At 35.4% G+C, this 27,860-nt stretch overlaps 1 protein-coding gene across 3 annotated transcripts; it reads right to left on the bottom strand.

Moving 5' to 3' along the window:
* LOC138698840 (cytosol aminopeptidase-like) lies at positions 1 to 27,736 on the bottom strand. Of its 3 annotated transcripts, none has more exons than XM_069825056.1 (10): positions 27,509 to 27,736; positions 21,856 to 21,992; positions 16,402 to 16,740; positions 14,906 to 15,008; positions 11,955 to 12,135; positions 10,026 to 10,172; positions 7,727 to 7,921; positions 6,630 to 6,779; positions 2,074 to 2,150; positions 1 to 349 (listed from the first exon to the last, which is right to left on the bottom strand). In XM_069825056.1, the coding sequence occupies exons 1-10, from the start codon at positions 27,542 to 27,544 to the stop codon at positions 188 to 190; spliced, it is 1,527 nt and encodes a 508-aa protein (XP_069681157.1). In that variant the 5' UTR covers positions 27,545 to 27,736; the 3' UTR covers positions 1 to 187. The 3 variants fall into 3 exon arrangements, with proteins under 3 accessions (XP_069681157.1, XP_069681156.1, XP_069681159.1); XM_069825055.1 differs by lacking the exon at positions 27,509 to 27,736 and adding an exon at positions 22,311 to 22,489; XM_069825058.1 differs by lacking the exons at positions 7,727 to 7,921; positions 27,509 to 27,736 and adding an exon at positions 22,311 to 22,495.
* Between the last annotated feature and the right edge of the window lie 124 nt (positions 27,737 to 27,860).

Consider the following 27,860-nt stretch of genomic DNA (forward strand, 5'->3'; position numbering starts at 1 on the left):
TTACGAAATATAATATACAGAATAGTTTATATATATCAAAATTAAATATATAGTACAAAAACCAGTATTATTTATGAAATGCTTCTTATGTATGGAGATTCTTTGTAATTAAAAGGAAATTTACGCGAGTTCATTGACGAATATAGATTTCATGATGATTTCCGACGTTATTTATAATCGTCATACTTTAATGATGGGTTTTGGCAAACTGTGTAAGGAACTGAATGACGGTTCTGGTCGGTCTTCCTGTCATGCGGCCTTCAACCAGATAAGGGACATCGCCTTTACCCTGTAGTTTACCTGATCCAGTGATGTCCATGTGAATCCAGTCTCCGCAAGGAACAAATTCCTGAAAATATTCAATATTTCTGTATTAGGATTCGGACTGAAGGGTGTGATTAAGACACCCAAAGATGGCATTTAAAAACAGCCAACTTTGTGTGAGTGTATGTATGTATGTATGTATGTATGTATGTATGTATGTATGTATGTATGTATGTATGTATGTATGTATGTATGTATGTATGTATGCATGCAAGCATGTAGACTATGTATGTATGTGTCGTGTTTAAATAATATGTAGAACAGAGCTGGGCTATCTTATTTCTAGGAATACGTACTGAAAAACCAAATGTTTTTTGGCGGACCAATTTTCCTAACATTACTTTTAAAAATCTGACAACGCACATAATTTGTCATGAACTCATAAATAAGTAGGTTAAAGTTAAACATAGTTTTCTGAATAATGAAAAAGAATTATACATATGTAAAAGTCAATATTTATTCTATTTTAATTTTAAGAAAAAAAACTGAAGACAAACGGGCTTATTATTGTAGGCTACGTTGTGAGAAAAAAAAAACTTCCAAGAAAACATTCCACATTCCTCGTCAACTTTCCGTTTCTTAGAAGTTAGAAGTACTAGCTATTGTTTGCAAATCAGATATTCTTCAGTTTGTGGTCCGTATGAGTTACTATCACCTGTTTCCATACTAATTTCTGACCGCCCAGAAGTGAACCACCGTTTTGTGGTTGTGGTGTGATTGTGCTGTGGTCCGTGTGAATTAAGCCTTAAGACAAAAACAATATGAACGCAGTCGATGCAAGCGAGTGAACTACATGTCGTGTATTGACAGAGAAGCTGGTTTGAAGCTGTGATGGAATAGTTCAAGAGGAAGTATGTCAAGATAGAAACATAACGGAACTCAACCACCGAGCTTCGAGTAGCAATAGACTACTGCAAGGATGAAATCTTTTCCTGAGCATCCCTATGTCATGTTATTTTTGACAAACAATAAAGGGTAAAATGTATTTTTAATTTACCGTTAACTTTGTTTCTTGCCAACTTCTCTCCAATATTCGCATACACTTATATGTAACATAAAATCAACTGTAAAGTTATTTATCCCGCGGACCGGATTGAATACTTCGGAGGGCATATTTGGTGCGCGGGTATAGTTTGCCAACCCGTAATGTAGAACATACATTTTAAATTCATTTTAGGCAAAAGACAACAACTTTTATTAATAAGCAAGATATTTCCGCCCCTGAGCACGAGTTTTACTCTTTCAGGGGCGAGCTAAAGTTTCTCTGTATATTTTATATTTTATGTTACAATTATTAGCAAAATAATAGATAGATAGATAGATAGATAGATAGATAGATAGATAGATAGATAGATAGATAGATAGATAGATAGATAGATAGATAGATAGATAGATAGATAGATAGATAGATAGATAGGTAGGTAGGTAGGTAGGTAGGTAGGTAGGTAGGTAGGTAGGTAGGTAGGTAGGTAGGTAGGTAGGTAGGTAGGTAGGTAGGTAGGTAGGTAGGTAGGTAGGTAGATAGATAGATAGATAGATAGATAGATAGATAGATAGATAGATAGATAGATAGATAGATAGATGGATGGATGGATGGATGGATGGATGGATGGATGGATGGATGGACGGATGGACGGATGGACGGACGGACGGACAGACGGACGGACAGACGGACGGACGGACAGACAGACAGACAGACAGACAGACAGACAGATAGATAGATAGATTAATTAATTTCAGGAAACTCACCCTGAGAAATGCAGCTGCTAGGCAAGGGTCACCACCAGGGCCGAGACCAACGTTGGATATGTCAGCGAACGTTGTGTCTAGGGCAGAAATGTTTCGTGTTGACTTTAAATGAAATTCACTGATACGCATTCAATTATAATTTTAGCTTGTTTCTTGATTTGTTGTGTTTAATCACGCCAGATCTAATATAGTCTAATTCATTATTTCACTATCTAGCTTTACAAGATATTAAGCTATTTGCATGCTTAGCGTCATAATCACCACCAGACACTCTTAATATCGCTTAAAATAACACAGAGCAAACGCAATGCAAGAGTCACTTATACTTTATGGAAGAATGTAAATGTTCACTTCTCTGATGGGAATTGATTTTTTTTGTGTAATGGCATACTTTCCGTTATTCTCCCCGACTCTACGAGCGTGGCTTATAAATTGTCGCTAGTGCCTAGAAGATTAGACCACTTAAACTCCGTTTCTGTAATCTGTACAGTATAGGAGACGAAAGAAGTCCTTTGCGCAAGTGGTGACAAGTCCAGTGACAGTCAGGAACAAAGCATTGCTTGAAGGGAGTGAGAGACTGCAGAGAGGGGATCATTTCTATCTGAACTCAACAACTGACACGCGCATCATGCCCTTTAGCGGCCGTGAGCCAATGCAGCCCGCAACACACTCTTGCACTGATAGGCTCCGCCCATTTGCTTCCCATCGGCTCCACCCAAATGCGCTGACTTACTCTACAGATTTTAGAAACGGAGTTTAGTCCGTCATAGACTATCCAGAGTGCATCACAGGTTGTGGGTTTACATTGCACTCATAATGAAGATAATGGAGAATTTTTTAGATATCATAGGGGAACCGAAGTGGTACTCGGAAAAATCCCTATGATGCTGGATCACGGACTTGCTTAACACAAGTTATAATTTCAGGGTTATTCAATCGGGATTTTAACAGGGGAATCTAAACTGAGCTGAATTTGAACTCTGGTACGGTGTCATAGGGCTCGAAACGGACCGGAAGGTGTTTCGATTAGTTAATTTCAGGAATATTTCCGTTCCGTCTCATAAGAAATGTCTATGGTCTGTTCCGCTTCGTTTTACTTTGATATTAATTAGGTAATGGCCGTTAATCATCATGCAAAATCAGTATGAAAGTCAATATTTTTCACTTGCATAGCCTAAATTTATTTTGAAAGAAGCATCGAAGCAAATTATTCAGATTGCACGCATTTAATCCATCGAGTTTTTTCAGTTCAATGGAGTAACTACAGTTCATGGTTTCAGTCTGTGTAAATTTGATAAAGGGATGGAAATTTCTGAAGATATGTGTTCGAATTTTTATAAAAATAATGTGCACATAATTCTGTGGTGTTCGGGTAAAGGGATATGTCATTTTTTTGTCCAGGTGGAATTTTGTTCCCCAGATGAACACACAAGTTAAATTATACAAGTGGGTGTGCAAAAATCAAAGAATACAAGCAGTTGATGTGTTTTATTTGTAATAATGGTTCGAAGTTTAATTTTCATTTATCTCCGAACTCATTTTTATGACTTATCTCCCTTTACCCAAACACCACAGAATTATTCAGCACTATTATTTCTCCACCCAGTCTTTCTAGTACAGCTTCAGTTGTTATTCTATTTGTCCACTTCACATGCTCCATTCTTCATATAATAATAATAATAATAATAATAATAATAATAATAATAATAATAATAATAATAATAATAATAATTTGTTTATATTTATTTATTTATTATAATATTAATGTGCAGGTCAACAGCCATGGGCAATGATAGCCCAACACAAGTGATACAATAATAATACAGAATAAACAGAATTAAATTTTGAATACAATTAATTTACAATAATAATAGTGATAAAAATTAAAGTAATTATATTAAATTGCAATGTCAATTACTGGATGCATATAATAATAATACTTACAATTTACTTATAAATGGCTTTTAAGGAACCCATAGGTTCAATGCCGCCCTCACATAAGCCCGCCATCGGTCCCTATCCTGTGCAAGATTAATCCAGTCTCTGTCATCATATTCCACTTCCCTCAAATCCATTTTAATATTAACCTCCCATCTACTTCTCGGCCTCCCCAAAGGTGTTTTTCCCTCCGGCCTCCCAACTAACACTCTATATGCATTTCTGATTTCGCCCATATGTGCTACATGCCCTGCCCATCTCAAACGTCTGGATTTAATATTCCTAATTATGTCAGATGAAGAATACAATGCGTGCAGTTCTGCGTTGTGTAACTTTCTCCATTCTCCTGTAACTTCATCCCTCTTAGCCCCAAACACTTTCCTAAGAACCTTATTCTCAAATATCCTTAATCTCCGTTCCTCTCTCAAAGTGAGAGTCCAAGTTTCATAACCAAGCAGAACAACCGGTAATACAACTGTTTTATAAATTCTAACTTCAAGATTTTTTGACAGCAGACTAGATGACAAAAGCTTCTCAACCGAATAATAACAGGCATTTCACATATTTATTGTGCGTTTAATTTCCTCCCGGGTGTCATTTATATTTGTTATTATTGCTCCAAGATATTTGAATTTTTCCATCTCTTCGAAGGATAAATCTTCAATTTTTATATTTCCATTTCGTACAATATTCTAGTCACGAGACATAATCATATACTTTGTCTTTTCGGGATTTACTTCCACCCCTATCGCTTTACTTGCTTCAAGTAAAATTTCCTTGTTTTCCCTAATCGTTTGTGAATTTTCCCCTATCATATTCACGTCATCCGCATAGACAAGCAGCTGATGTAACCCGTTCCATTCCAAACCCTCTCTGTTATCCTGAACATTCCTAATGGCATATTCTAGAGCGAAGTTAAAAATTAAAGGTGATAGTGCACCTCCTTGCTTAAGCCCGCATTGAAATTGGAAAAACATCAGACTGAATTTGGTCTATACGAACTCTGCTGTATGTTTCACTGAGACACATTTCAATTAATCGAACTAGTTTCTTGGGAATACCAAATTCAATAAGAATGTTATATAAAACTTCTCTCTTAACCGAGTCATATGCCTTTTTGAAATCTATGATTTGATGCACTGTACCCTTGTACTCCCATTTTTTCTCCAACATCTGTCGACTTCAAGAAATCTGATCAATAGTCGATCTATTACGCCTAAAACCGCACTGATGATCCCCAATAATTTCATCTACATATGGAGTTAATCTTCTGAAAACAATTTTGGACAAAATTTTGTACGACGTCAACAAAAGTGATATTCCTCGAAAGTTACTACAGTAAGTCTTATCCCCCTTCTTAAAAATAAGTACAATTATGGGCTCCTTCCATTGTTCTGGTACAATTTTCTTTTCCCAAATATCAAGTAATAATAATAATAATAATAATAATAATAATAATAATAATAATAATAATAATAGTAATAGTAATAATAATACTACTAATAATATAATAATAATAAAAATAATAATTTAATAATAATTTATTTAATCTGGCAGAGCTAAGACTAGTAGACTTTCTCTTCTGTCCAGCCAGACTATAATTCTAATTGAATTACAATAGGCTTACAGTTAATAATATCTAGATCGCAAAAGAACATGAAAGTGACTAATGACGTCCAACTTCAAGTCAAGCGTGAAATTAGACCTCTGTCATTGGTTGAATAACAGTTAGGCCTGTACTTCTCTCCTCCTATGGGGGCAATGCTTATATTTCCTCTCAGACATGTCCTCGTTGTGGCTGAGTGGTTAGCTAGTCTAACTCCAAATCCAGCTGTCTCGGGTTCGATTCTCGGTAAGGACGAGTTGCCTGGGTGAGGTTTTTTCGGGATTTTTCCCTCACTCCTACGGATGAATATCAGGTAACTTTATCAGGCGATTGGAACCCCACTCATCTTCGCCACTTCCTTCCCTCCCCCATCATCCTTTCCTCATCATCACGTTTCTGGTTTTCCAGATCACTCTCCGAAGCTGCTGACTCTCTCGACAGGCCTCCGTGGAATGTAGTTCAGCGATGTTTGATGGCTTCTGCAATGGAACCCGAGGCGGACCTACTCGGGGAGGGGTTTCGCCTCGGACCGACAGGGGGGACTTGGGGGAATTTGCCGAAGCAGGAATGGTATCTGGATTCTGTCGGCTATAGGGACCGGTTGTTAAGGGAGTCATGTGATTAGGGCGATGCGCGTAGGGGATCTGTGGCATGCAACTCATTCCATATCGAGGGTTAACGCAATAGATCTCGATAGGTCGCAGTGCTGAGCCATCCGTGTCCCCCTCAGTTAAATTCCATTCCTCTTAGACATTATGGAATGAAGTATAGTCAATAATTCCGTCGTTGTTGTGATCAACACCACCGTCACCACAAAAGTAATAGAGAATTCCGGTTCGTGAAAATATACATTTGGAGCCCTGCTATATACGTGTAGTAGACCGAAAATATATTATAATAAAGGGGTAGCGTGAAGCGTTCGCAAATGGTCTGAAATTAAATGAATAAAAATAAACACTAGGAAGTTGGATTGGATATATCTCAGAAATGTATAAATTGCCTTCATACTTACGAGTTACTTTGTTGGAGAATTGTTTCCACAAAGGAAACCGCCAGACACGATCTCCTGTGGATGTGCCTGCTTCCGAAATTTCCTTCCATAAGCTATCAGTGCTGGCGAATACACCAGAAGCAGCAGATCCTAACGCTGTTCTCATGCCAGCTGTAAAAATGATTATATCATATATGTTAGAAAAAGAAAATAAAATTACATAAAAGTGAAACAACTTGCAGTCGAAATAGAAAAAGTCGAGTTCTGAACATAGCCAAGTCAAACCGGTTAGATTCGGTTATTTTAATAGCTTTGTAAGATTCTTCTAATTCTAATCTGTAAGGTTTTTATTCGGTATCGTTATTATACTATTACACTTTTACTACGTCATACTACTTTTTACCAATAAAACGGTACGAAAGGACGTCTTTCAACCAATAATGGCTAGCATTTGTTTGTTTGCCAACATTTCAAACTGCAAATTCTTTACGGTACCGGTACTATAAGACATGCTTTGCGATCGTCATTTGTTTCCCGCATAGATAGTCGACTGAAAGTGACGGCTCCGTTCAAACGTTTTGGTGAAGGGAACATTAGTGAAATAGAATTTAGTAAGTCAATTAATATCTATTTTATTGTATTAGAGTACTTTATGTCTTATAATCTGTATATACTTCATGTTTTTATCACCACCCTACCATTTGTTTCTTTGTTTACCAACATTTCAAACTGCAAATTCTTTATGGTACTATAAAACATGGTTTGCGATCGTATTTGTTTACCGCATAGACAGTCAACTGAAAATGGCGGCTCCGTTCAAACGTTTTGGTGAAGCTAACATTAATGAAATAGAATTTTAGTAAGTCAATTAATATTTTATTGTATTAGAGTAATTTATTTCTTCTAATCTTTATATACTTTCTTCTAATCGTGTAATAGTCAATTAAATCCCACTCGAGTTTTGATTTTCTCTAGATAAATCAAAACCTCTAGTGAGATTACTGTTGATAAAAATGCTTTAGATTTTTTGTTTCAGACTTATATATAATTCATATCCTTTCTGTTTTTATTGTTGAATAGAGAAAATATAATATATAGATAATGGGTTAAATACATACATGAAAGTGTGGCAATATCCATCACCATTTTTGGCTTGAAGTTGTTCACTCCGTACAATAGAGCATCTGCGAGTATTAATTCTCCTTCCCTGTCCGTGTTATCCACTAATATAGCTCTTCCATTAGAAGCTCTTACTAAATCACCTGGCTTGACTGCCATTCCGCTAGGCATATTTTCACAGAGAGGAATTATACCTAAAAAATATTGATACTTGTACTGACAAACAATTTATGCTGAAGAACGTGTCACAACTAGGGTGCGATTTAACGGGGGGATGGGGGGATTTCTCCCCTGTTGGAAAGTTATCCCCCTCTCATAATTCATATTAACATACCTGCCAGGGATAACTTCTATCCCCCTCACAAAATATAATTATTTTAATACGAGTATACTTTATAAAGTACAGTATGAAATAAGCAAAGAAAATAATATTGATGTATTATCATCACCAGCAAGCTGACAACAACCAATAACTTAGGAATTACACATTTTATCTTAAGCCTAAATTCAAGATTCCAAAAATTATGATGCAGTATAAACCTAGAGGACATCGTCGACCAGGAAGACCTTTAAGAAGACTGCTAGATGGGGCCGAAACAGGTCTACAGAGGCCTAATTCGTGAAGGATGATGATGATCTTAAGCCTGCTTATGGATATAATTATTATTATAATCAAGATGCAAGACAGGCAACTCAGTGCGACCAAGCGTTGAGCCGTATCGAATGAGGATAATAATAATTTTATGTATGGTATTCTCTATCTAAAATTCTATCCCCCTCATCAGAAATCTTAATTCGCACCCTGGTCAGAACTGAAACTGAATGAATTTATTCAGTATGAAACACCAATTATTAAAAATTTACAAGAGTATAGGGAACATTGGCTTCAACATGTAAAAAGAATGGAACACTCCATAATACTTATATTCTTTGTTTCATACCATCAGGAAAAAGTTTCGTTGAATGACTTCACAAACGATTGTTGGAAACTGTAACCGGCCATTAGTTCTATTATTTGAGAGGAATATGTTGACATTGATGATGGTAATTAAACAAGCAGCTAGTAAAATACATATAAAAGAAAGCACAATTTTTTGTTTTGGTCTTATTTCTTAAGGTTCATTTTCAAAAGATAATTCCTGGGAAAATTAATATTCTTTCTTGAAATTGATCATTTACGTATGTGGGTTGAGATTTAAAAGGTATGCTACAGAAAAGGCCAAATCTAGTCCATAAATTCCACAGCACCATTGTTACAATAACAGATATATTCTGTAGGAACAAAAATTAATTTTTACTTAGATTCATCGCCCAACTGTGGAATCCCGGCCATCAAGTCACTCAATTGAGTGCGCTCCTTGTATAATGACAGTTGACTTAATATATGCCTACATATTATATGTCGAACATGGAGTAAGGCTACAAAGAGAAAAACACTAGAGAAGAAGGATTCGATCCGGTGCTGTGGTTTGAACTTCGGCGTAGCTCAGTGGTTAGAGCGCTTGGTACGTAGAACCAAAGACCCGGATTCGATCCCCGGCGCCGGAGCGAAAAATTTTTTCCTCTAATAACCATTGTTACCATGTAATTAAAAATTGACAAAGATACAAACAACTATGTGACTGATACTGACTACAAGGATTATTAAAATACATATTGTAAATGTACTGAACTGAAGTAAATGGAATAATTGTAGTTTAGTTTAATTTTCAAACTACAGAATGTTTCAAAAGGAATTAAGTAATAAGCCTATAACATGAAATGTTTTACTAATAATGTGGAACGTTTAAGTGGGCACATATTCAGGAAAAATATCCGTTACCATTTCTGTAATGATCTATGGCTCTATGCATATCTTGCTCCTTAGCGGGAGCGTGCCAATGCAACCCACAACATACCATTGCTCCTTAGCGGCAGCGGCTTGGTGCAACCCGCAAGATAGAATAAAGGATGGAAATTAAATAACTCTTAATAATGCAACATGCATAATGATCTTTAATTTATTTCATACACATCACAACCTACAAACGTCCAAACCCATATGTTCACACAACCATGAACCACTTAAACGTTCCAAACAATTATAGAGACTCTATGAATTTCATGCCATTTTTTTCAAGAGAATCTTATTCGTATCATTGTTAATAGATGTAGAGAACAAAAAATTATCCAGATTATAGAAATCAGTATGAGATGTCTAATAGAGTTTTAAATTAAGAGTTAAATAATGCATTTACTAATTCGGTGGCCACAAAATTACTGCGCTTAGCATAAATTATAGTATTTTAGCGTTCAAACCTGTTACATTGACGGGCAAGTTAAGTATCGATATTGCTCGGAGAGTAGCTACAATTACAGCAGCTCCAGCCATATCCGCTCTGAACTCCATCATTCCTTTGCAAGGCTTCAAACACAAACCGCCAGAATCAAATGTCACACCCTTTCCTGCGATCAAAATAAAAATAGGCCTAATGTTATAGTTTTAATCAAATGCCTAAATAAAAACAGCGATTTTTAGTGTTCCATTATATGTTGTAGATTATATGTATACTGAATGTCTCAGAAATACACGGTTTAATTTGAGGAGTAAGTTCCTCATATGTTGACAATAAAAATAATTTAGCGTATATCAAGATAGTGCCGGAAAAGCTTGGTTTTCGAGTTTTGAAGGTCTCTCTGTGACACTTAACTGTTCCATCACTTTACAATAAATGTTCAAAATATCTACCTTCTGCCTGAATGCAGGTTCATATGGCCCGTGAAGACAATCCCAAATTCCTACTATGTTTCGTAATGTCTCACAACCTTTCATAATTCGACTGCGGAGAGTTTCAGTATCAGCAACTGGAGTCGAATACACCATTGCTTTTAAATGGTCCCACAAGAAGAAATCTAATGGGTTTAAATCAGCTGAGCGAGGAGGCCACGCAACTGGTTCACCTCTATCTGTACACCGACCGAGAAACCTTCGATTCAGGTAACTGCGGGCACTGTGACTAAAATGTGCGGGAGCGACATCGTGCATAAAATGTGTTTGTCGTCGAATGATAAGTTTTAATTTAATTTATTGTATTCCGTTCTGTAGATCTTAAGATAGCATTGAAGCTTTGAGATGTGGAACAAGTCAAGAGTTACACAATAAAATTATTTGGCGAGATGAGGTGAGTATGTGACGTCTAAGAAGTCAAAAAATTTCTGTACACTCACCCTGTGAGTTTGTTTGGAAATACGTGGCGTTCAAATAACATCACCAACATTTTGAATACGGTATTGATGTGAACAGTTAAATGTCAAAGACAGACCCTTTGGTAAGGTGATGTGAACAGTTAAGTATCATAGACAGACCTTTGTAAGGTGATTTGAACAGTTAAAAGTGTCGTAGGCAGATCTTTAAAAGTAGAAACCAAACATTTCCGGCCTTATATTAATATAAATTATTTCTATTGTCTACATTATGAGGAACTCCTGAAGTTATGCCGTGTATTTTTTAGATAACGTGTATAGCCTACAAAGTGGAAGTGAAATAATCCTGCAGATTGAAAGGAACGATAGGGTACTCTTTAATGAATGGAAAACTTACATTATATTTTGTAATTAAATGCACGGTTAATTAGAAAAATTAGTTGCAAGTTTCAGCAGTCTGGCAACATCGCCGTTAACACAATCCTCTCTCTTCTCGTAACACAGATGTAAGAGGTCAACAAACTCAGATCTGTCCCGTTATGCGAACCTCACTCTCTGACTACAACGTTGCAGTCTGATTCTATCGTTCAATGGCTTGAAATTAATGGTTTTGAAGTATATTGATACGAAAGCCGTCGAAGCAAGTGATATACGCCAGAGGGATAAATAATTCGTTATTAAATTTTCTATCGATATGGACGAAAGTCACAATCCTACTCGCAATAGTTACCGAATAAGAGGTTGTTAAACATTTGGGGGGAACATTTTTTCTGAGAAAACTATTAACTTTTCATCAATATAATAGTACATATGTTTGTTACATACAACATGAGCTATTCGCTCTGAAAATCTGAATTTTATTTCACTTCCACGCTGTATTAAATTTAGTAGTAAGTCATGAACATTTCGTAAGTACTTCAGTGATCGAAAAGGTTAAGACAAATTGTGGAAATTCTCAGTAAAAATGTTGATAAGAAAATGTGAAGACAGCTTCACACCATGAATTGTCTTTCTTCTGAATTTCTTAAATTACATAGTGATTACCGACTAAAACGATGGGTTTTTCTTCCTGTCCTCCTCCGCAATAGCCGAGCTCTAACAGGAGTGGTAGTTCGCAGGAACCTCGCGCAACTGTCAGAAAGGCTGTCATGTTCTTAGATTCAATCCATTCCTTGTCTCGAATTTCCACAGTTATACCACAGGGACAAAGAGCATCTACGGTGGCCTAAAGTGTTTAAGCAAATTAATAACAATTTAATATTCAATACGATTAATAAAGAAAGTGTAACAAGATTATCTATAAACTTAAATTAGAAAGAGAGATTACAAATTCAACTTATCTAGCCAGACAATGCGAATCTCTTGACGCTACTAATGTCGCCTGCTTTATGAGCATGATACAGTGAAATTCACTTGATAATAGCAGTGTGTTTGGTAAACATTTATTTTAAAAATGAATCCTTATGAGTATACTTCAGAAATTACTAATAAAATTTGTAGTATAAGAAGATGTAAATATCTGACATACATACAGATGCGTGTAAATGACAATAAATCCTGTTTACTATAATATTAAGAAGGATAATTTAAATTGGAAACGCATATGACCTTTTTGGCCTTTGTAAAAGCATTTAATATGGCAAAATAACCTTTTGTATTTAAAATATTTACACAGAAATAAATTCCAAATTGGTTGTTACATAACAAGCATAAAAATCAAATCAAATGATAAAATGTCAGATTTAAAATAAATCAACCGAGAGAAGTGGCTCATGCGTTCCGCTTGGGACTCGCATTCGGGAGGTCCGTGGTTCGATTCCGGGATCGACCAACGTGACTGGTTTTTCCGTGGTTTTCCACAGTTACATAGTCAAATGCCGGGTTGGAATTTTCATTGCCACTGTCCATTTCCCTCCCCCTCCCATATATAAAAAGAATTTAGATTTTATATCATTCATCTACTTCATCTCATTCCATATACATATTCAGGTCAAGACGCATGTCTTCGTCTGCTTACCGGGGGGGGGGGAGTCCTCTATATCTCTGCCAGGATTCATTCCTTAAGAGCACTTCCAAGGGCGCTTCGACACCTTGGAAAGGCCGTTGGAATGGATCCTGTGCTGCTTGGTCACCTTGTCTGTATGAACTTAGGGTGAGAGGGTGAGGGGTTACATGCGGACGGTGGGCTGGTACACTTCATCCCCATTCATCCCATAAATTCGGGGTGCACATTAGACCTCAGTATGGCCAAAGTGCAAAGGGTTGTCCCTAACCCACCCCTAGCCACCATTACCTAACCTAACCTAAACAAATCAATCAAGAAGTCGGACAGGGCTGTTTACTGTCCCCTACACTGTTTAATATACATCAATGGGCCAGTTCAAAAGGGAAACAACTCAAAACACAAAGCCTTGGGATAACTGCATTTTAAACTTTCATGTTGCTGTGAAAAATCTAAGGATAATTGAAATTACTCCAAATTTAGTTAATGATGTTTCTTACATACTGTAAGTTTCAATTAGAATGATTTTAATTGAATTTTTTACTACAATCTTTAAAATGGAGTTGTCAAAAATTTTCATTTTGAGTTGTTTACCTTCTGAACTGGCCCATCTACAGTATATAGCGTTTTTCAAAGTATTAGGTAACTTCAATTGTTCAAATTTTCTTAATTTCTACACAGTCTTAATAATTCTAGCACTGGCATATTATACAAGAAATGGGATTTTTTGCATCATCACCCATTGCCATAACTTCATCGTAGATGTTGTATTATCTTTCCACAATTAGAAATAAACTCGTTGCCATAGTGATGCAAAAATCCCACTTCTTGTACACTAATAAGCCAGTGCCAGAATTATTAAGACTAAGAACAAAGTCAAGAAAATCTGAGCAATAATTAAAGTTACTACTTATTATTTTTAAAATTCTAAATACATAAATAAAATAGTTTCTGAATGAAGTGAAATGTCTACTAAAGAAATTTTAATAAACCACAACACAAAGCTGAACAGATTGTATGCCGAACATATAGTATTAATGTCGAATTCGGAAGATGATTTACAAAGAGGTGTTTTTCTTTTGAACTGTATTTTGAATAATTATTTCGGTATGAATATTTCATCCTCTAAATATAAAATCATAACCTATTTAGGTTAACAACCTACAAGAAGTAAAATAGTAGTACAGAATACAATATTAAAACAAAGTAACTCAATTTAATTATGTAGGATGTCAATTATCTTATTAAGGTGAAAAATATTTCCAAACAAAATTAATTTAATAACAGGAAATATTGGACATATTGAATAGAATTTTGAAAAATAATCATAATAAAAAGCAGGATTTAAAGTTTTGTATACGAAACTGTGGCAGATCCAACTTTGCTTGCTCTATGATAGCGAAATTTGGACACTTCAAAATTAACTTTAAAATTATTAAATATTGGACAGATTATTTTTTAATGAAAAGAGTTGATACGCTTTGTTACACCATAAAAGAAATGAAGAATTTTTACAAAAATTAGAAGTTACATCTGTTTGAGAAACAATAATAAATTACAAGCAAAACTGGATACAAGATGCAATAAAAGTGGATTACAAACGAATTTCTCTAAAAATTAGAAGTTAACCGACTCGGAGGAAAGAAAGGATTAAGATGACCTTTGAAACGTCTGAAATCTTTAAGAATGATGGTGATGATGATGATGATGATGATGATGATGATGATTATGAGATTCCATTTATATAGAAATTGAAAGCGTACGCGGACTGAAAGAAGAAACGTAAGTCGAATTATTAGTGGCTTTGAAATTATTTTTGACATCCTTAACCAGCACTGCCATAACATCACTAGACCAGCTAGTTACAGAAAACATGAGAAGACGTACTAAAAATATAATCTGGCAGAAGGGGATACCATAGTACATCAAGACTGAGTAAGATGTTAAGTATTTGGAATCTTCAATTAATTCATATGTAATAAAGTGTACTTACTTTCGCAAATAATGAAGGCGTCATCAAATTTGGAGGAGAATCACTCAATTTCCTGGCAAAGTTTTGCGCATCTGCCTTATTGATACCTCTCAACCACGACGCCCTGAAAGAAACATGTCGTCATAATCATAGTCTTTTGTTTACCATTTCGCACCCACCCATTTTAAAAAAAACCTTCAAGATTCACTAATATTTAGTACATATGATAATAAATCGTTTTCGTTGATATTAAATTGCTATCTGAAATATTGAAATCTGTTTTATGTATTAATTATTAATCGGAATACAATGCAATATAATTTATTGAGAACAATAGAATAAAAGGACACCTATGTACTGAAAAATGTTATGTCATCAACTACAGTAGGCCTAATGTAATATATACCATCCATCTTCTTCTGTTAAATATTATAATTACTACAAAACCTTCACCAGATATTGGAAATATTTTTTATAACTCTAGTATTCAAAAGTAGTAATTTAGCTAATATTCGTTAAGCATGGGACTCGTATTCAGGAAGTCAGCTGTTCGAATCCCCGGACTGATCAACCTGTTGTTTTTCCGTGGTCTTCCACAGTTATTTAGACAAATGCCGGGTTGGAAATTTCATTGTCACGGTCCATTTCCCTTCCTCTTCCCTGTAGATTTTTGACATACCGTCTTTGTTTAGTGAATTCTCCTAAACTTTGGGACGGGTTTTGTTTCAATTCAGTATTTACGAGTCAGTTTATCCAAAAATTATGCATATGAAATGCCTTATTGGTGTCACTTATGAGCTTCAGAGCTGTCTTCGGACAGTTGAGTAAACACCTGTTACTTCAACTGACATTTCACCATTGCTCCATTATCGTAATGTTGTTCGCCTACCTTGCTGCACCAAAAGCAACGCCGAAGGGGCAAGAAAGAAGTACAAACTCGGCGCGTCACTCATACATGGGGACGTTAGGCTGAATGTCGCAAGTCAAGTTACCCGCCGTTGAATATATACATACTCCTACAAATTCAACTCTCAAGAGAATTGTTTGTGGTTTTAACTTTATGATATTTTCCCGGTTGTTTAATTTTTAATTTACATTATAAATTAATTATTTTATTTCTGAATTCCTAATGAATTTTAACACATTGAAGTATAATAACAGACAACTGAAGAAGGCATTTGGACTTATTAACGATTCTGGGCCTCCTTCACTCCTTTAAAATCTCACAGAGTGGTAACAGGATTCGAATCTGCGTGGATTCAGTGAGATTTGTGATCGACAGTGATAGTGTGATTTTCTCCTCAATTTGTGCCAGTATTTTTAAAATGGGTCTTAAAGAAGTGTCACATGCAATACCAATAAAATATACCACAAAGAAGAGCTCCAGGAAGAGAAATTCAGCTTAGTAATAGTAATAATAATAATAATAATAATAATAATAATAATAATAAAAATAATAATAATAATAATAATATAAAGACATAGACCTCATGAGTTCCTAGAGAGAGTTGACATACTTGTCAGGATCACTGTAGAGCTCCAGAGTGGGTATAGGCTTCTGATCCTCTTTCGCTTTGTTGTCTTGATAGCGCCAGACAGCGAGACCTGCACCTTCAGCAGCTGCTTCTACTTGGTCGTTGAAGGACTCCACTAAAATGTGATTGACTCCCGTCTTGCGGAGTTCATATGCACCTACACCGGCTGCAACTCTTACATTCTCCTTAGCTTCATCGAGTTGCTCACTAGTGTTGACTTCGGCATTCTCCTTGTCAAGGCCCGAGAGTGCTACTGCGAAGAACTCGGGGTCCAAGTTGTGATAGACCAAAGCTTTCCCTTTCGGTATCCGACCGCCAGCCCTAAAAATATTGTAGGTTATTATTATTTCGTAATGAGAAAGGCGTACTTAGCTGGTTTTGAAATATGAGATAATTAGCCTATAATTAACCTATAGTGACGCAACTTACACCCCCGCAGACCCCGCGTTGCGGGGGGGGGGCCGAGGCCAGGGGGAGCCGAAAACGTTCAGTAGTTACTGACGCATATTTGGAAATGATTTCGAATTACAGTTCAAAGCCAATATTATGCATTTTCCATAACGCATAGCCACTCTTTTTACTCTCTGACATATGGAAATCTGTGGTAACGACTACCATCACTGGACCGAGGATATGCATACAATAATCCAACTGGCAGTACTTTGCATCATATACCTCCGCCGATTGCCTCAGTAGACTCACCCACAACCATATTGCAGTGACGCCAAAGTTGAACATGTGGCAGAGTGATTTTTATGGATGGAGACATTGTTTCTCGTGGTGTATTTTCATATCATCAGGTTGCCAACCGTAGTCGCAGCATACAAACAGTAAACGCACATTGAAATAAAGAAGTTTTGTATAGCAACACGTCTGCTTGTTACTAGATTTAATTCATCATTTTTTCGTGTTTTGAAAAAATGAAACCTTTCAAAAGTAATTATGAACATTTAAGTGGTGCAGAAAAACGCAAAAGGAAATCTTGAAAAATATGTTTCGAAATTGACTAAAATAGACTCAGTATTTCGACCAAGTAGTCAAACACAAACTACCTGTTTCAGTACCATGACTCAAAAAAGACTTAGTGCTCTCAGATTATTAAGTATTGAATGTGAAAAGGTCCAAAGACTTGATCTGCATGATTTGATTGAGTCATTTGCTTCTCAAAAAGCCAGAAGGAAAAAACGCTTGTTAAGCTAAGCTTCAAGTTAAATTTATCTTAGGTAGGTAGCCTTAGTAAAATAGTAGTTACGTCATTTAATTTTTTTTCAGTTCTGTTCACTTAATTTTGTTTAAAAATTGAGTATTTTGCTATGTTAAATAAAGTTGTTTTATTCAAATTAGATGTAAAAAATAAAATTATGAAAATATGAAAAAAAAAAAAAATTGGAATAAGGAAAGGGGCCCAGATTATCACATTTGCTGGAGGGCCCCAGCTATAAAAAGTTGCGCCACTGGAACTATTGATGGTAGCAGTACAAAATTCAGTGATAGGAAGGTCCAGACTGAACGCTTTATAATTATTTTGGTTACAAATTGCGTAGCAGTTAACATTACGTGACGCACAACAATGTATAGAGTTCGCTCTCCGATTCCTTATAAAGCTAAATTGATGACTCTTGGCTAAGGATTAACTTGTGGAATGATAAAGCACACTTTTCGTTTAATGGCTGGTTGGACACTCAAAATTGCCTAAGTAGGGGATCTGTAGCTCCAAACTAGATTAACGAAGTTACTCTGCATAGTGAACAACTTAGTTTTGTGCGGCTTCGAGAGTAGTTTCATAATTTACCCGAATTTCTTTGAAAAGATAGGACCCAAGAGCCAGGGACGTGCAACAGTGTTACTGCGAACTGCTACTCCAACGTGTGAACTCAATCTTACAGAAAAGGGAAGCTTTGAACATGTGTGTGTGTCTAATGCCTACGCACTTCACTTTGCGTGATTCGGGTTCCGCATACTGCGGAAAGATTGCAGAACTGTGACCCATTTTCAAATTGCAGACCACTTCGGCGGGCCACGTTATGCATGATGTGTATCTGTGAAGAGTTAAGTCGTGTACTAGGATGAGTGTTTGTTATGTGTTCGTGTAAGTGTAGTGTAGGGAATTGGTGAGGATGATGATGAAGATGAAGATGAGGAAGGGAGAAGGAGAAACCCGGTGCTGGCATGTAGCCTACTCCTGTCGAATAGCACCAAGGGGGCCGCCAGGCTTAACATCCCATCCGACGGACGAATTACTATAAACAGTGACATATGCCTTCCCTTCATATGCACTGCGGAGAGAATTGGGATTTAACCCAGGCATAATTTAGTGATTAGAAGTTGTGCACCGCCATCTCTCCTAGTCCTGAGGAAGAAATTTTACAAGAAAATTTCTGACCCCGCCGGGAATCGAACCCGGGCCGGCTAGTCTGAAGGCATACACGCTACAGAGCTAACTCGACGAACAGATTTGAACTTAACTACTTTAAACGTTCTTTAATGGAGTTATCTCTTCATTATTCTCTTTTGCATGCCCTTCAAAATGTTCACATTAATTTTACATTTCCTCGATTAATTATTTTCTCGTCCAGAGCTGGTTAAATGGACATAGCTTAATTATAACCACTGTGTTCCTATGTTAGACGTTAAAGATACCATTATAATTATTAATATAGTAGTATTATTTGGAGTTTAAAATTTAATGGGGTTGCATACACTTTCAAGAGTAAAAAAAAATTATAATTTTTCATTTTTCATGTGTCAATTTAATATAAACTTTTATATTTGTGAAAGAAATTTTAAGATATCTGTAAAATTGATCAAGTTATGGATTAAATTGTCCTGCCATGCAAACATAACACCAGCCAGCAATCTGTAATTTGATCGCTCATTTTGTCAAAACTGTATTTTTCAAAATTGTTTAAATCATATCTTCTAATTTCTTTTTAGATAATTGCATGAAATTTTACACGGTCATTTTTCTTAGGAAGATCAACAAACTATAGCAAAATATTTAATCTATCGATCAACAAACTATAGTTAAATCTTTAATCTATCTCTAACAGAAATTAACGACAAAAATTTCAATGAAAAATTCTTAAAAATTTCAATATATGAAGAGAATTACCGGTATTCTTCCCTTTGCAGTGCAGATATTTCAATCATTGGGCTAGGGCTTGTTAATATGACTGTTACCTCTAAGGCAAAAAATAATTACTAAACAATATTTAAAATCTTGAAAATAATTTTAAAGAAAATTTAGACACAAATCGCAAAATGAAAATTTCAAAATTAACAATTTAAAAGGTTTTTATGTAGACAAATATTTTTCCTTTTAGATTGAAGAGCAATTTAAGCATATAGAATGTCGTCAAAATAGGGGTAAAATACATGAACAATAAAATGAATAAGGTATTTTTAAGGGCAGAAGGTGTATGTGACTCCTTAACAATCCTACTGATAAATAAGAGATATATCTTCCATAAAAATTGGTTATTTTACCTTTTCTTATCATCAAGTTGTTTCAAGAGTCGACTTTGCTCCATGCTGACCGCATGATCAGTAAGTTTCTATGTGAGGCGTTGCGAATACAAGAGGCGAACTCAACAAATACAAGTTTTGAGGAAAATGCATTTGAAATAAAATTATTTCATTCGGGCGAACTCAACGGAAGGTCACTTACACAGAATGTATTTTTTCAGATAGAAATTATTTATTAAAAAATACAACTGAATCATGTTATACTTTTTGTATTCCACACTATTTAATATTTTCATAGAGTGAATGTCTCTAATGAACAAATTATGGAGCTACAGCACAATTTATCCCCAACAAAATGTTCTTCTATAAAACAAAAAAAGAATAAAATGAAATTATAGTCAATGAGTAGTAGTAATTTTCTATCATACTGGTTGAGTGGAAGAGAAGGCCGAATGGCCTTAACTCTGCCAGTTAAAATAAACCATTATTATTATTATTGTTATTATTATTATTATTATTATTATTATTATTATTATTATTATTATTATTATTATTATTAATGATGTTGTCGTCACTGTTGTCATTCTCTTGTTCTGGTTCCTGCGTTCCGTGAATTTGGGTGGCCTTTACTTTTCGAAGTACAACAGGTGTTTTTCTTCCAAAATTATATTTGTTTATGTAGAATCCTTGTTTGTAGTCCTGTGTGAATTTAAATTTCGATCCCATCAACTGAGCTTTATTAACTTGTTTCTGAAAAGCAGTAAAGTACAGGACCAAATCCTGTGAGAGGTGAACAAGACGAAAAGATATTTTCGTGCAATATTTTTTCAATGCAGTTCGAGACAGAACAGACGTTTACTTAAACGGGGAGAAGAGTAGTTGAGCTCGCCCTTCATACTCGCAGCCACATTGCTAAAAATCTTATGTAGCTCGGTTTTCTTTAGTCTTCAGTATCTATCGAAAGGATAGAAGCACAGTCTAGTATAAACAGTCATGAATCTTGAGTTGTGAGGGTGCTAGGAACAATAGACTGTGCGGGTACTATTTCGCATTATCTGTAATGAGGCGATATTAGCGATCCTAGTGGATAGCAACTATCTATGGATGCATATTTACTACGTATTGAGCTTCGTGACTGTATAAACTAGACTGTGATAGAAGTGTGAATTCAATAAAATTGTTTAACATTATTGTTCTCCATGGCTCATAATTCATGAAAATAAATAAATAAAAATGTTTTCCTTTGTTGAGTTCGTCCTTTTTCTCCGTAATAATTCATATGTTCTACATAATCGCACTGAAGACAGAATAAAATGGACTAGACACAAGAGAGCTGAATATTTGAAAAGAGAACAAGAACAAGATGATGATGATTATCATGACAGGAATAATGTAAGTAGTCTAAATCCATACTTTCCTAACTTTTATTGATGAAGATGAGAGAAAATTCCATAAAAGGATAGTTGTCCTTGGGTAAGCATAAATTTTCAGCATACTAATAAAATCTTAGAAGATAATTTATAAATGTAAGACGAAATTGAGAAATGATACAGAAATAACTGTTGAAGATAGATAATTACTTTTTTATTGCAGTAGAAAGTACGGTCTGCATTCCACTTAAGTTCGTATCTCATAATGATTCTTTAGTTCACTCATTAAAAAAGAACGATTTTCGAAAACTGTGGGGGTAATTGATAAGCACAGGAACGCCATTTCGTAGTGCTTTAGCAATAACATGTTTAGCAAGACTTCTGGCTTCTGTTGCATTCAAACAATTATAAAATACGATAATTTGGTCCAGGGAGCATCCGTTTTTGATGCAAAGATAATTCGTTTGGCGTGTTTCTTAATTGAAATTACGAAATGGCGTTCCTGTGTTTAACATTTAATTAATTTTATTAATACTGTAATTTGCATATAATTGATTTTTCCCAACCGTAAAATACGTGACATTACTTAAAAAGAACTTACTCTTTTATTAACTCTTCTAGCCTTCCTCCGGTCTGTTTATTAAAAGCTGAGGCAGTGGGTGTGAATTTGTATTCACCTCCACCCTCACCTCCTAGTTGGGCATCTTGGACATGGTAGACTCCGAGAACAAGTCCTTTCTGAAAGCGAAAGAAAAACACAGATATCGCAATAGAATCGGATTATCATTAATGTCAATTTGATATCTTAACTATTGTGTACATTATACTGTCACACTAAGGTATATTGTTTACAATGCGGAGAAAAATATGGAGAGGTTTATTTATGTTGATTTGCTTTCAGTGTTTGCATTTTGTAAAATTACATGGTAATTAAAAGTTATTTAGGCCTATAAATTATATTAAATTATTTATAAATGATCATTGAGCAGCTTACATAAAACAGATAGACCTACGTTTCTCATGCGAACCTAAAGCTAAATTTGAGAGTACTATCACCTTTTGAGCGGCACCTCCTGGGGCTGCGTCCTCGCTGAAACAACGTTGAATGCTTCGAGCATTTAATCTGAGTAAATGACGGGATTTTAAAGACGTTTGTAGTGCCATATCAAAAAAACAACTAAACATTTTGACAAATTTTTTCCAAATAAGTTTTTGTTTCTAAGGAAACGTCATACTATCTTTTTTTTCTGTTTCTGAATAATCCTTAAAGTCGTCGTGTGCATACTTCGCGGCCTGATACTAGGTTCGATTGCATTGTTAATTAAATCGCTTGCGATAGGACATAGCAGAGCCATCTACACTGAAGATCTTTCCATTTTAATTTTCTGTTTCTCTCTCTCTTTTTCGTTGCTTTACTATTCATAATAGAACTACCCGTATACTATGTACTAGTCAAATTTTCTTTTGTAAATGGTATACTTTGTCTTCTAGACATCCCTGTTCAGGGAAAGTATTTAATACTAAAAATAAATTCTACTATTTTCATCAGTTACAAATGTGTGAAATGTTTTTTTTTTTCTTTTACTCTTCATTCTCCTTCCATTAAGAGAATTATGTGCTATTGGAAGATAGTAATCTTTAGTGTGATACTAACTTTATCAACACTATAACTTGCGTGTAATTTAAATTTTATCTAATTTTCACTCATATGACTACCAATTGCCGACAAAATATAATTTAATATATTTGAAAATATTTATTTCACTCATATTCTTTTAATGCAATACTTGTAGAAGAATGAATAAAATATATGTCCGCAAATACGTGTTCACCAGTGGCATAGCGTGGTTTCCGAAACAGGGGAAGCAATTAGGACTAGCCTAATTTAGTAATAATAACACTGATCAATAATGATTTCAATTTAATTTAGTAGTCTGACCCAATATTTTGGGTTTGCCCTGCGACACAGAATAGCTCACAATAAAATTTAAAATGAAAAATTATATAAACAGGTTTCAGACAAAAGCGAATAAGACATAAGAAAAAAAAATAGAACCAAGTGTAATTTAAATTGAATGTACACCATAAAGATGCTGACGAAATATCGCTACAGAAAATTGTATTATGGTTGTGACGATGGCATCTTGAAGATCTCTCGTCAGCTTGTATTTTTCCCTCCACTTTAAAAAGGCTTTCGGTATGGTGCCTCTCGCTCCGAAGAAGAGACCGGTAACTGTGATTTTTTCTATGTTGTATTTCGCCGATAGGTACTGAATCGTGGGCTCGTAGATTTTCTTTTTCTCTTCATTCACTTCAAATGGTTGAGTGGCTGAGATTTCAAATCTGATAGTAGGATCAATTATTTCGGCTGACTGTTTATTCCTATTTATAGCTGTGATATCGATCCTACGATTGCTTCCACCATCAGCAATACAATGAACTTCCTCGTGAACGTCTAGATTTTTGGATCGAAGTGCATCTGCGATCATAGAACATATAGTGTTGTGACGTTTTATTCTGAGTACTTCTCCCTGTGGGCAACTCCCAAGCACATGTGGTAAAGTTTCATACTCATTGCAGTGCCTACAGTGGGTTGTGCCTGTAGAGCGACCAGGGAGAGAACGTACTGGTGCCACCATCGCAGTCATTTTTAGCATTTCTCTCCATTCAGAACTTGATAATCCGTCATGCTTGATGATCCACGAGTTGGCTGCAGGTACTTCTTCAAACAATACAACTCCTTTTCCTTTCTGAGAGTATGCACACCAGGTTTTAAATTCACGGTACCGAAGATGTTGCCTTAATTGCTTCACGGATCCTGTAGCCTCATCTCTGCTCACTTGCAGTTCCGACAAGCAACGGGTTCTTATAGTTTCGTAGTCTCGTACAGCATTAACGTGCTGGTCATTTAGGTTTTCTAGCTTGGTATTGATGTTGAGTTGCTGCAGATAGGCTTCCCATGTAGCGCGCATCACTGACAATCCTTTGTATTTGTTACTTGTATATATCATGCTATTAGGAGTGTCACCTGGTAATTGTAATATTTCCTTTACTGCGCTTTTAATCTTATTGTCAGCTTTAATGAGGAATTTTTTGGGGATCAGATCCACAGATGCAGTTTGAAATGGATATATTAAAGTTGGGCCGATGAACTGGTTTAAGACGACTAATTTTTGTTGTGGCTGAAGCAAATGACTTGATGTTAGTTTGTTGTGGTGCGTCTTTAGTTTATCCAATACTTGGTTTTCATTGAATGTTAGTGTTTGTTTAAATGTAGCGCCTAGATATTTAATTTCTTCGTCTACACCGATGCTATTAATATGACCCGCAACAGTTGAAATTTGATCTTGCTCAAGTTTTCCATTGTTGATAATGATGCACTTGATTTTTCTGTATTGATATTCAGACCTATTTCATGCAATAGTAGTATTGCATTCGTAACAAGAATAGAAGCAGCTTCTTTGTCTTTCCCAACAATTACAATATCATCGGCAAAGCAGAGTAATGTAAGGAGATCAGCGTCTGAGGTTAATTGGAAACCGTAGTTTTTAGAGACATTCCTTTCTGTCAATTCCTTAAGTACGTGGTTTATGCCCAAATTGAATAGAAGAGGTGAAATAGGGTCGCCCTGCATTACACCACAGTTTAAGCTCATTTTTCTTGTGTAACCATTGCTAGTTCGTATTTGCGTGGTGTTACCTACAAGCAAGTTGATCAATAGTCTTTTTGCGGTTTCTGGTAAGACAGAATTATCAATCGTATTTATTAGATGAGCGTGTCCAATGCTATCGAAGGCTCTACTAACATCAAGAAATACCAGGCAAGCTGAAGATTTTTTATTACCTGCTGTGCGTAGGATTCCATCTAATATGTTTACATTCATAAAGGTACCAGGCGTCATGACAAACCCACGTTGATAGTGATTTAATTCTGTATATTCTCTGACAATTCTATCTAATGCTTTAACTATGACTCTTCTAACGACAGAGCAGATAGTGATCGGCCTCCACTTTCTTAAATCGTTCTCGTCTCCACCTTTGAATATTAATATTGTTCTAGCAGTTTTTAGCACTTCGGGGACTACACCAGTTTTCAACATCTTATTAGCTATTTCTGCTATCACATGAGCTGCAATTGGATCTCTGATTGCCTTCGCTAATACTCTATCTGGACCCGGACTAGTATCTACTGCTATACTCTTGATAACAGACAAGATTAAATCTTGGGAAAATGTAATGTTTTGAGCCAAATCTTCATTATTTGATATTTCATAAAACATTCTTACGTGAGGGTTGGACGTTTCAAACTTGTTTTTGAAATCTTCAACTATAATTTCTGCAGTCTCTTATGTAATGACATCTGCTGATTACAAAAATGAAGTCAGAATTTTTCTACCAGCCATTTTTTTTTTTGTAATTTTAGAAAAATTGATTTATTTTTATTGCTATATATAGTCCTTAACATACTAATGGAAAGAAAATATTTCAAATATCGTATTTCATTTTATTGATTTAAACAATTGACCTGTAACTTAGTTCAGTAAGGTAGTTCATTGATTATGCCACCTCAGAAGTTCACATTAGAACAAAGAATTTTTGTATAACACTTATATGAAAGCAAATTCATGTAGAGAGTGTGTAGACAATTTTATAGAATTTCCCTGACGCTCCAGTTCCAAATAGAGAAATACAATAGTAAGACAACTTGTTCTGAGATTAAGGGAGACGGGATCACTAAACGAGCCAAAGCGAATACGAGGTGTTGTAACTGAAGAAAAACAAGATGAAATTGAATAGCATAAGAACGTTCTGCAAATAAATATAAATCGCTGTAGTATTTTGCAACATACCAACATACAAGTGTTTCAAAACCTCTTCCATACAGTTGAAATACTTTTAAAATTAAAATCTTACAAAGTGTCTATAGTCCATGAATTATTTTTGAATGATAATGTAGTGAGTCTAGTGATCTTCTGTAATTGGATTTTACAGAAGTTTTGTTTATCCACATTTAATAATTGTATGCTCGACCATGACGAAATGTAGTAATTATACACCTGGTAGCAGCGCTTTAATGGATCTCATTAAAGTACACCTATTCATTAAAGTCCAGGTGTTCCACCAATCAGAAAACACCATTGTAGCAATATGAAAGCGCAAGTATCGATTATTCTCGGATATGCAATCGAAAGACAACTAGCGAAACGTCACGGAGGCTGGAAATCCAATATTGTCGCAGAAGGTTATGTTCTGTTACTATAATAATTAGCGTTAATTGTAAATAATATTCAAATAAATTCAATTTGTCACCTCGTTTTTCAGTGTCTAAATCAATTCCAGGTTATATCAAGATTAATGTTTATTTTACTCTCTAGATTATATCAAGGTCAATGACATTTGTTTCTCGAAAAAAAAAAACAATACTTTCGCGTCTGCGCACATCTCACAATTTACGAGATATTGCACAAGATCAGTTCCGCTCCCCAGTGAGATAAGAATAACATGAATATTTATGAATAATTTCAAGTTAGAAATATGGTCGAGCATAAAAAGTCGTATGAAATTTGCCTATAATGGTAATTAAGACGCTCGTATGAAAATTATGAAACTCGCTTGCGCTCGTTTCATAAACTTACTCGCGTCTTAATTACTACCATTATAGGCTCGTTGCATAATGTACTATTATTGAATGGAGACAAAGGGAATGGACGGACACCATTGCTTAGTGATTCTTAAAGTTTTGATCATTATAAATATCACTGTTCACTTTAGCGATGAATTATACAATATTATGATCGAACAGACGCTAAAACGCATAAAATAAAACTGAAAGAACAAACCTTGAGTAAATGATAATTTTATTTAACGTTTCTTTTAAAAGTAGATCATTTTCGAAGACAGTTGAATTATGATATGAAGACATTGAAGAAGTAGAAAGAGAATGACAAGGAGAAACCGAATATCCACCTGAGTAATGAACGTATCTAGCTTGAGAATTAGTCTATGAAATTCACTGCAAATTGAGCTTAAGTAATCACTGAAAATACATTAATGGCAAACTCTGGAATCAGGGAACACTTAGAAATACAAAGCGACTCAAACCTAAGGGAACGTCATTCCTGCTGTCTCTCGGCTCTAGGTAGTCTGGCAAGAAGATCGTCAAATTTCGCAGATAACAAGCATGCTATTTCAAGACACTAAAGTCTGGCAAGTGTGTTTCGAGTAATTATTTAAGGAAATAAAAGATAATCTTACCTGAATATCAGAGCAGTCGTTCAAATTATTCTCCATTACGTTAAATACATATGTTGTTGCAGCGACGTACGAAGTTCTGGGGCACTTTCTGGAGCTAATCCTCACTAATATTGTGAGGATTAGCAGTATTATTTCATTCTTGAGAGTCTCCAGAGTTCGCGGGTTATATATGTACACTTTTTATTTGAGGGTACCCCATAGGTGGCGGTCGGGAAACTCAGTTGGTATAGCAACTACTGCATAAAGGAAAGCCTCTGCCTCAATCCCGGGTGGTGACGGAATGTTTCTTGTTATCAAACCTTGATGACCACTCAACTTCCTGCAAAGTTGAGTAACGAGTCTAACCCGAGGA

Source organism: Periplaneta americana, chromosome 4 (genome assembly GCF_040183065.1).
Source record: "Periplaneta americana isolate PAMFEO1 chromosome 4, P.americana_PAMFEO1_priV1, whole genome shotgun sequence".
In the NCBI taxonomy this organism is placed as follows: Eukaryota; Metazoa; Arthropoda; class Insecta; order Blattodea; family Blattidae; genus Periplaneta; species Periplaneta americana.